This window comes from Prunus persica, chromosome G6 (genome assembly GCF_000346465.2).
Source record: "Prunus persica cultivar Lovell chromosome G6, Prunus_persica_NCBIv2, whole genome shotgun sequence".
Lineage (NCBI taxonomy): Eukaryota > Viridiplantae > Streptophyta > Magnoliopsida > Rosales > Rosaceae > Prunus > Prunus persica.
Window position 1 is genome coordinate 2,733,375 of NC_034014.1, and position 10,146 is coordinate 2,743,520.

The 10,146-nt window shown below is 36.5% G+C and overlaps 1 protein-coding gene across 3 annotated transcripts; it reads right to left on the bottom strand.

Moving 5' to 3' along the window:
• Positions 3,577-8,956, bottom strand: LOC18775010 (probable WRKY transcription factor 2). 3 transcript variants are annotated; one of them, XM_020566224.1, is made up of 6 exons: positions 8,381-8,956; positions 6,789-7,320; positions 5,889-6,065; positions 4,819-5,684; positions 4,565-4,723; positions 3,577-4,469 (listed from the first exon to the last, which is right to left on the bottom strand). In XM_020566224.1, the coding sequence occupies exons 2-6, from the start codon at positions 7,233-7,235 to the stop codon at positions 3,896-3,898; spliced, it is 2,223 nt and encodes a 740-aa protein (XP_020421813.1). In that variant the 5' UTR covers positions 7,236-7,320; positions 8,381-8,956; the 3' UTR covers positions 3,577-3,895. The 3 variants fall into 3 exon arrangements, with proteins under 3 accessions (XP_020421813.1, XP_020421814.1, XP_007206427.1); XM_020566225.1 differs by having other exon boundaries at positions 3,684-4,469; positions 6,789-7,313; positions 8,381-8,954; XM_007206365.2 differs by lacking the exon at positions 8,381-8,956 and adding an exon at positions 8,203-8,320 and having other exon boundaries at positions 3,796-4,469.

A 10,146-nucleotide genomic window follows, 5' to 3' on the forward strand; every position in this document is an offset into this window, starting at 1 on the left:
AAAAAGAAGAGGACTTTTTTTGAAAAAAAAGAAGAGGACTTATATAGAGTTTACTTAAGGGAATTGTTAAATAGAGATGGTGTGTTTATTATTAGGAATTGGAATTTGAATCAGGAATTAAATTTTAATTATAAGAATTTCTGTGTTTACTTCACATTAAGGAATTAAAAAGTAAATATGGCCTATACAAAATTAGGAATTTAATTCTTAATTTTGGAGGAATTCAACTCTTTGGTGGGGGATGTGGTATTCTAATTCATGGAGAATTAACCTATTAGGAATTTATCTTTTGTACTCATTATATCCTCACACAATTTTAAAATTTTAAAATTTGTCATATACTTTAACTCAACAACGAGGACATTTTAGTAATTAGTATCACTCCTACCTCAATTCTATAGGGTTTGGTGAACAACTTCAATAGGAATCCGGAATTTAACTCTGCTCAATCCATATGGTTTAGTAAACAACTTTAATAGGGATCCAGAATTTAATTCTCCTCAATTCAATTTCTCCTACTAATTCAATTACGGATGAATAAACATGTCATTAGTATAAAGAAACTTAAACAGCATTGCATATTCACAGCTGTGTAAGCTTCTGCTATAAATAGGCTTCTTCCTAATATTTTTTTACATATTAGAAAAAGTTATTACTGCCACCCTGAAGACGTAGGCATACTTGCCGAACCTCGTTAAATATTATATCTCATTTATTTTATGTGTAGCTTTAAACTTAATTGCATCATGCAAGCAATGAGGATAATTTCCTCCGGTGATGAATCTCATCAAAGACCATTCATTATACAACCAATAACATCACACTCCTTATGATATACTTCTACCACTAACACCACACTCCTTTTGAAATTCTTATTTTGTTGGACAACCTGCAAGTTTAGAATCAATCAAAAATTGTAACGTGCACAAAAGTTCTCTACTTACAACCCAAACATAACCAAGTGGAGACAGCCGCACTTTATCTTGATCATAAAATCGTCGGCTGGCCCCAAGTGGACACCTTAATCTTCTTATTCGAGGGGAAGTGGATTGGAAATTTGACACTCTTCCTCCAAATATGCAACTTTAAAATTAATCAAAATTAATCAAATGGTAACGTACATAAAAATATTACTCCACTCACAAGACCAAACTGGAAAAACATAACAAATGCTCATACATTAGATGTTTTTCTTTTTGAAGCCAATTCTCCTAAAAACACCTGCAACAAATTAAGGTAACCCAATCATGCATCAGTAAGTTTGCCTTGTGTTGATCAATGAGGTTGTTGGGCCCCATCGTTGAGCTACGAAGAGATATGACTCGTCCAGAGATAATCAAGTGGCATTTAGTTACGGAACGAAAATGTAATATAAGCAAACTCAATCTGAGTGGCCTCAACCTATCGAATCTTGAGTTTCATAGTGCATGCATGCTTGAAAAATGTTCTGTTCTTTGGCTCACTGGTGAAGGAAGTTACCTTTAAGGATGTTGATGCCGACTTCGGCAATGCCAAATTGGTTTCATCCAAATTCAGAAATGCTTGTTTGAAGAGGGTTTCGTTCTCAGACTCACCTACAAAATGTTAAATTTACAGCTGCAGATGCTAAGGGAGCGGTGTTTTGTTATGCTGATCTTTCTTGTGCGAATTGATGTCGTGCATCCTTAAGAGGATGCAACTTGACATATGGATGCCTCAACCAAGCTGACGCAATCCATAATTTGAGGGAGTGTGTTTGGAAGGAGCGAATTTACAAGAAATGAAAGTAGATGATGCGAACTTTGCTGGTGCTGACATTCGGAGAGCTGATGTGCACGATGTTGATTGCAAGCTAGAGATTATCTTGGCTAACCCACTAACAAAATTACCAACACAACCAATGAGTTTGCAATACTAATTGAAACACAGGTTCCTACTAGATAAAAGTTTAATTATTTACTAATTAAGTTATATTAATTCACTAAATATTCAAATGATATTTCTTCAAGGCTGAGATTTTAAAAAAACAATAGAGGGAACTTCAAGATATTGCGGAGAATACCCTTCATTAGTGATACATTCAAATCCTAGGTGAGTCCCACAGAGAGGAAGAAGATGTGTATGTATGTGTGTGTGTGTGTGTGTGTGTGAGAGAGAGAGAGAGAGAGAGAGAATAAAAAGAAAAAGAAGAAGAGAGAGATTCATCTAAATTATGAAGTTCTAGCCTTTGTTAGTTAATATAAAATTATTATATGTATTTATTTTAATAATTAATTAAATTATATTGCAGTTTGCGGTATACCGCATTATTTGAATATGAGGAATCCGCTCAATCGCATATTGTGGTCAGTCAGTTCTATAAACTGCATGTTGCGGTCGGCTTTCGTGATAAGTGAGCTTAGATGTGGTAAAACCTCCGTCGGTATTTGCAGTTTTGTAATCTAAAATGCCAGCCCTAACATTTACTATATGGGATTCTAATCAAAATTGTAATATTTCTGTGAAAATTGTCCCCATATAGTTTGTGAAGCTTATGTAGGGTTTATGGAGTCTTGTACTACTGCACCTTCACACACGACACAACGCTCAAGCAAATAAACTTCTCAAAGGCAACAACGTGCACTATGCATGCAGTTATGCAGTTATTGCTCCAATCAAATTTTAAAAAGTACGCCAAAATATATTGAATAAGAATTTTTTTAAAGATGATGCACTTTGCTCATGAGCAACCGTTAAATTTGAAATGAGAGACGAGGGATTTCCTCATTGGAAGTCGTTCAAATCCTCCCTCTCCCATTTTGATCTTTGATCTTCGTTTGGCTTTGATGCAAGTTTTTGTGACTCAGTTCAGTATTGGGTACTACTTTGACTTTGCATCCTTTCTATTTCTCTATTGTATGTTGTGTTGCTCTTTTCTATGGTTGGGTTGTAGTTCTGACCTGTTTACAATTGGGTGTTAAAGATTATACCCTGTGATTGCTTTTTTTCCTCTCTTTCGTTAAGTTTTCAATTTCTATAACGACAAAATCTCATGTCAAATTAAATTGAAAACCTGACGAAGGGGAAAGAAGAAAAAAAAAAGACAAAGGCAATCAAAAGGTATAACCTTTAACACCCAATTGCAATCACGGGCTACATCCCAACCCTTAAAAGGGCCACACATACCCATTATTGAACTAGGCAGATAAACTTGGGGGTTTGATCTTTGGTGCTCTATTTAAATATTTGTTCTCAATTATGCAACATCTTTGGTTTTTTAGGCAAAGCTTTTTGGTGTCCATTATTTTTGAATTTTACTTTTCAATATTGTAATATTGCAACTGATCCATGATCGATTATCCCACACTCGCCTTTAATATTAGCTTTAATTTTCTTTTTTGCTTTTAATTATGGTCCATAGCTTTGATTTGATTGTGCACTAAGTAACTTTCAACTTGATGGAACTCACTCACTTTAGGTGTTCCAAAGACTTCATAATGGAAATTCTGTGGCCTCAAATCTTATTGCGTTAAAACGAAATAATCAAATCATTATTGCATCCATCAGTTCAGGAGCAGCCTTTCACATCAGCGTGTATAGAAAGCTCATAAAAATAAATAATAAATAATGAAAACTAGACTAAAATAGCATGCACAGGTTCATGACAATTACTACACATCTAAACTAACTTCTTTCTTAGGAGTCGGTCGGAGAAGACAATACAATAAGAAAATACGTGTCAACTTCCCATAATGATTGGAAGACAAGGTCACTTATCCCCACAACTGACAGAAAAAATTAAACAAACAAATAAATGAATGAATCAAGAGCTAACTGGATGATAACCAACATTACCATATATATATATATATAAATATATATGTAGAAACTTAAATATTTCTTTCCTCAAAAGATCATAAAAACAAAAGGGGAAATTCTACATCTGTGGTCCAAGAGGAAGCCTACTCATTAGCTGTTGGTATACTGATGAACCATTGGACATGTTTAGACCAGATTCTGACATAGGCTCCACTTTTGGTTCTCCTTTTGGTAACATGAAGCCCATTTCATTGACCTGGCGCTGTTGTGCAAAGTATGGATGATGAACAGGCATAACAGGGAGTTTGGGTTGGCCTGGACCCAACCCAGCCATTGCCAGATTGGCCAGGCCGGGTTGGTTCATTCCGAAAGAGAAGCCATGGGATGGCCCCAGCTGATGCCTTCCAGGTAGGCTGAATGAACCCAGTGATGAAGGCCTTTCAAATCTTGCCATGCTGTTGTGAACTTGTGATGGCTCCGGTCTATGCGGATGGGTTTGAATGCCTGCAGAGGAAGCTTGGCCAGACATGGTGTTGGACGGGCCAGAGTTGACATGGCTGCTATTTCGAGCAGCGGGAACATCATGATTGTGCTTTCCCTCATATGTGGTGATCACTGACTTAAGGTCATGGGATGCTCTTTCCACATGCTTCCTCACTGTGCAGCCAGCATTGGTGCACTTGTAGTAACTCCTGCAGAAAAGAAAAAAAAATTGTTTCATCCTCGTACAAATTAAGAAAGAACAAATCAAGAAAGAAAAAAATTAATCGTCATAACAAGTAATAACCTTGGATTTGGATTGCCTTTCACAACCTTCTGCCCATACTTGCGCCAACGATATCCATCATCAAGGATATCTACTTCACTGGTTGTCTGGACCACGACTCTAGGCTCACGAATGGCTCTGGTAGCTCCACTCATTTCTGTTGCATAGGCTTCAATTTTCCTGAAACATCATAAGTGTAAAGACACTTTTATGGTGACCCCAATGTCTAATACTTGAGATTGTTCACCAAAAGATAGAAAGAGGTGAGCAGTAACCTTCTTTTCGACTCTGATTCATCTCCTTCACCATCATAAGCCAATGAAACACTGCCATGTGTCCCTCGATCATCTTCATCTTCATCATTAGAAAAGGTAGATGACGCGTCCACCACATCACCTGATTCAAGGTGCGTACCATTCTGAGCCTGCATAGAAGAGGATTGGTTGCAGTAGTCAGGGCCCACAGATGCTGATGAAGTCACCTCAAGGTTTTCATGCTTCCAATCAGGAGCTCCAACATTTGCCTTTTGTGTACTTGCCCAAACTAAATCACCATCAGCACCACTCTGTGGTCCACCTTGTTCAGGGATGTCTGGTCGCATGTCATTAAGTGGGTTAGATGATCCAATGGCGGCTGATCGACGATTGGGAGGAGGTTTAGGGTGGTTATGGGCCCCTTTGTAGATGATCTCTGTTATATGACCCTCATGAGATCGTTCAACCTTTTTCTTAACCTGACAATTTGGATGCGTGCACTTGTAATAACTTCGTGGATACTCACTACCTTTTACTTGTTTCTGTCCATATTTTCTCCAATTATATACATCTTCGGATGGTGTACCACCAGCAGCCGCAGCCATGGAATCTCCACTACCTCTTTGATCTCCTTCTTCATCTGGTTGCTCATCAAGGGTTGGAGAATGCTCAGTACTGCCACCAACAGTATCAAAAGCCCTTGGATCTGCTGAGTTAGCTCCATTATCTTTTTCAGTAGATGTGCGAGAGAAGTCTGCCTGGAGCTGAAGATTGTTTGTATTCTGGTTTTGAACCTTGGTTGGTTCTATACTTTGAGAAGAATTTTCTGACTGGACTGACACCTCGATGCTGGGAAAAGATTGCTGTGGAAAACTAGTTGAACCCATCTGTATACAGGAGAAAAAATTACTTATGAACTCATGAGAGATATTATAACATAATGCATTTTTGTTTGCAGCGGGAGTATACTAGGACTCTCCTCTTAAGTACTGACCAGTGGTTATCTAAATTTCACTAAAAAAATACAATAGAACTAGCATGTGCGAATACTTGTGTCTTCTAAAATGAGGAAAAATCGAGCGTGAAATTACTTTGCTAGTTGGACCAAGAAAGAAGGAGCCTGATTCCGCGATAGGCTTGAAAGCGAATGAAGTATTTATGTCCTCAAAGAAATTAGTTTTATCAAGGCCCTCTGTCATTAATGTGGAACTCCTGCTATGACCATTTGAGACAAATGGAAATTTTCCAGTTGTTGGAGATGGCTGTGCCTGCAAGACATCCAGAAGAAAAGTTTTAACATATGGCAGGACAAATGTCAGCGAGACTAAACTTACTTTTAAATTTCATCACAAGTGGAAGCAAATTTTAACTTAAAGCACGGACACTAAACAAACTTTCTCTATAATAATTTACATCTACTTGCCCTATTTCAAAGGAAAGCAATCCCAAGTCAAATAACTTGATATGATGTATTACAAGAATATGAATTTCAATTTCCTGAAGGTACTCAAATCATACCAAGGTGAAACGCATGTATAGAACCAGTTAACAGCTCATCCCTGTACACAAGATACAGATATCTGCAATTTTGCATTCAGGTTAATCATAAACTATTTTAAAGTTCAAAACTCTGCCAAAATATGCAAAAACCGATTATCTTGGTTTTACAGCATTTTGTCCATGTTCCTACCATTGCAAGAACAAAAAATATTTCACCAGCCCCATATGCACGCCTTGAACTTGATGAGATCAATTTTCCGTTTTATTCCATTAGAGGTAAATGACCCTATACCAACATACAAACCCTCAGCCCCAGTAAAGGCAAGATCTGATCCCAGGACTTTACCTAAACTAGCTAGCACCTTCCATGAAATCAATTTTTTACTATATACTAACAACACAATAAAAGTAAAAATTAACAAAGAAGCAAAAATATAAGGAAAAGAAATTATATTTAAGCACTGCAGATATTTTCAAAGTTGCAATCTCACCAATGAATTTGAAAGGAAAACAGGAGAGTCTAGCAGTATGGTTGGACTGAGACCAGGAGGTATTGTCAGATAAGGGGACCGAATGTCGGAATTAAGTGAAAGGTCAGAAGATCTAATGCTTTCTGTATTCAGCCGCGGAGCATTAAACCCAGCTCTGGCTGCAATCCTTTCCACAAGCCCTCCGCGTGAGTTTGACTTGTACTCTGAAAATGAACCCACTTCATTTAGTTCCTCGCCAGAAGCATTGCCTTGTGACAAATTTTTTCCATTGGTATCTCCTTCTTGAGATCCCAAAAAGAACTCCGCAGTTTTATTACTGCTGGGAGGTTCCAACATTGATCTTGAGCCTATGTCGTCAACTAACATTGAAGAGAAGAAGGCTCTTGGGCTTGTACTTGGAGGCACCCAATCTCCAATTATAGCAACGTTATCATCAATGCCAGCCATGAAACTTATACCAGTTTACTGCTATCAGCACAAAATATGGATCACTTGCAATGAAGGCGTTGCTCCAAGATCCAACTCCTGAAATCTTTGCAATGAATTAAAAACAAAGGAAATCCATTTCAGACCCACATAATATTTAAATACCAGAAAAACAAGTTTGTAACTAAAAAATATCAATATACCAGAAATTCACATTGTGACTTAAGTTTTATTTGCTTCCAGAGAAACATCACAGGAAAAAGGAAAAAGAAAAAACCCTTCGGATTTTAGCTTTTCACTTATATAACCATCCGGTTTGGTTAAAATAGAGCATCATTTTTTTGGGGTGGCGGATAGGGACCGTGGAAGAAATCTGGCAACCTGAACACACAAAATCAAAACAGCAAAGCAAACACAAAACCATTTTTGGGTTGTCATTCTGAGGAGCAAAATCAGGAAACGATGTATGAAGTTACTCTCACGGTCTTCATATGAATTAATGCCATCACAATTTTCATAGGAATAGTAATGATTGGGAAACATTAACACAACATTTTTTCTCTCACGGATGATTTTTCAAAAAAAGAAAGAAATTTAAGCCAACACCTTAAATCACATCCATAATTGGTAAATAAATGAGATTAATAAGGAAAGGCCACTCAAAACTTCCAATCCAGAGTGCAGGTTCACCTTGTAACGGGACAAACGTTACAAACATACATTTCAATTTGAAGAATTATAACCTTGTAAATGATTTGACATGATAGACCCAATTTGCTAGATCCTGACATCCATGAAGATCTAAGCATGAGAAAACTGAAAACTAAACAGCTTCCCCCAACCCAGAGAAAAAGGAAAAAAGTTATGAATTTTTGCAATATTCAATGAAGGAAAACAAACCCATGTTACAGAATTCAGAGAAGGGTATGTATGGGGTCACAATTATTATCATTACCCTTGTTGAAAGAGAATATAAAAAGTGAGGCACCTTGAGTTTACAGAGAAGGCATTGATGTCAGAGATACATAAGAGTTTCTCAAAATTGAGAGACAAAACACAGAAAGAGTAATAAAAAGCAAATTGAATGTGGAAAGAGAGAGAGAAATGAATTGAAATAGAGGGTAAGGATTAGAAGAGACAGAATAAAAATGATTAAAGATGATTACCTGAGTGATTAAGAGTCAAGGCCCAGATGATGTTGAAGGAGACCAAAGACCAAAAACTCCTCCTTTGACCACCACCACTACCCACTACCTCCCAACCACCCCTACCCCTCCAAACCCAAATTCACTATTCTGTCAAATTTCCTTTCTCTCTGTTCAATTCAGATGAAACCCAGAAAGGGAGGCAATTGGAAGCAAAAAAAAAAACACCTCCTTCCTTATCAAATTCCTCAAAGTTTCTCTCTTTATCTCCCCTTGGTTGAGCGCAAAATTGATATTGATATTGATATGATGATGTTCTTTGACAAAATTACAAAAAGCAAATCAATACTTTATTGTTGTTATTTTTTACATTATAAAAATAAGGGGAAAAGGAAAAAAGGAGGAGAAAGGAGAGGGGTGAAGTTGCAATGGTGGTGGACCGGAAATGGATGGAATCTTTGAAGAAAGAGAAAGAAAACAACAACAAAAAAAAGTAACACCACAATCAACAGACAGAAAGAAAAAGAGCTCAAAATCAAAGCTTTACATTACATTTCACCCATTCTCATATTTCTCCATTTAGTATTACTTGTCTGTTAGAGACCGAATTAGACTGCTCATTATTCTCATTTTTGTACTGGGCTTCTGAAGGACCTATTTCTCTCTCCTTCCCTCAGCCAATCATAGCTTGCCATCTGGTCCTTGTCCATGACATTCAAGGGCATTGTAGTCCATATCAAAATTCATGATTAGTTCATGATGGAACAGTAGGGTGAGAGTTGGTGGTAGGTGATTGCACCCTGGTTGTAATAATTGGTTTTTTATTCTTTTTTTATTATTTATTTTTTGAAAATGAAATGAATATAGAAAATATGTGTAACGCTGGGGTGGCCTGAGTGTTTAGCTGCCTAACACCTGTTTCTGTATCCTTCAAATGTGAAGGATGTTGTAACTGCCTTGTTGCTGCTATTGGCACATCCATTGCAGATTTACACTTCAACTTTTTTCGTATTAATTTTTGCTTTTATTACTATTATGAATAAATTATCATTACCTACCAATTTTAGCTTCAATCATAAAACAAAAAGCAAAAAATATAACTACGGTTACATTTCAAAAATATATAGGCATTTTCACTTTTCATTCAGTCACTCGAATAACATAAAATTATCATACTGTAAATTTAAACATACATTTATACATAAACGGGATCAAAAGAGATTGAGATATTCTATTCAATCTAAACAGAACACTTAGGTTGATTGGACTCAATATGGTTAAGACAAATGAGATTAAGATATTTATACATAAATGGAATCAAATGAGATTGAGATATTCTTATGTTTATTAAACATGAGAAATATGGTTGTGAACTTCTTAAGAAGAGGACAATTGGTTAAGACACTATTTGCATAGGGATGGTCGGAGCTATCAAGGATGAAAACATTGTAATGACATTTGACCCAACCTGATCGAAGTGCCATCTACTAAGATTTTAGACACATAATCAACAACCTATGAATGAAACAAAGACCCATAAGTTAACTTATTACATAGAATGTTCAGGCCAAAAGGATAAAATTACATTATAAGGTTTTTTTATTAATGATTTTAAATATACTCTTTTCCCCCTCTTTCTCTTTACACGGAAAAAAAACTTTCTTGTAAAGGAGATAACGCTAGTTTGCTATCATCCGCCAATAACACAATGACAAGTGGAAAAACTATCTTACGTATTATTATGTTATTATGTTATTAACCGGAGATAGCAAAAAGTGTTATACCCA

Coding starts and splice junctions, on each gene's coding strand:
- LOC18775010 (XM_020566224.1), bottom strand. CDS start 7,235: ATGGCTGGCATTGATGATAACGTTGCTATAATTGGAGATTGGGTGCCT. Junction 5,685..5,888: donor TTCTTGGTCCAACTAGCAAA/GTAATTTCACGC, acceptor TCCTGTATACAG/ATGGGTTCAACTAGTTTTCC. Junction 4,724..4,818: donor GAATCAGAGTCGAAAAGAAG/GTTACTGCTCAC, acceptor ATGATGTTTCAG/GAAAATTGAAGCCTATGCAA.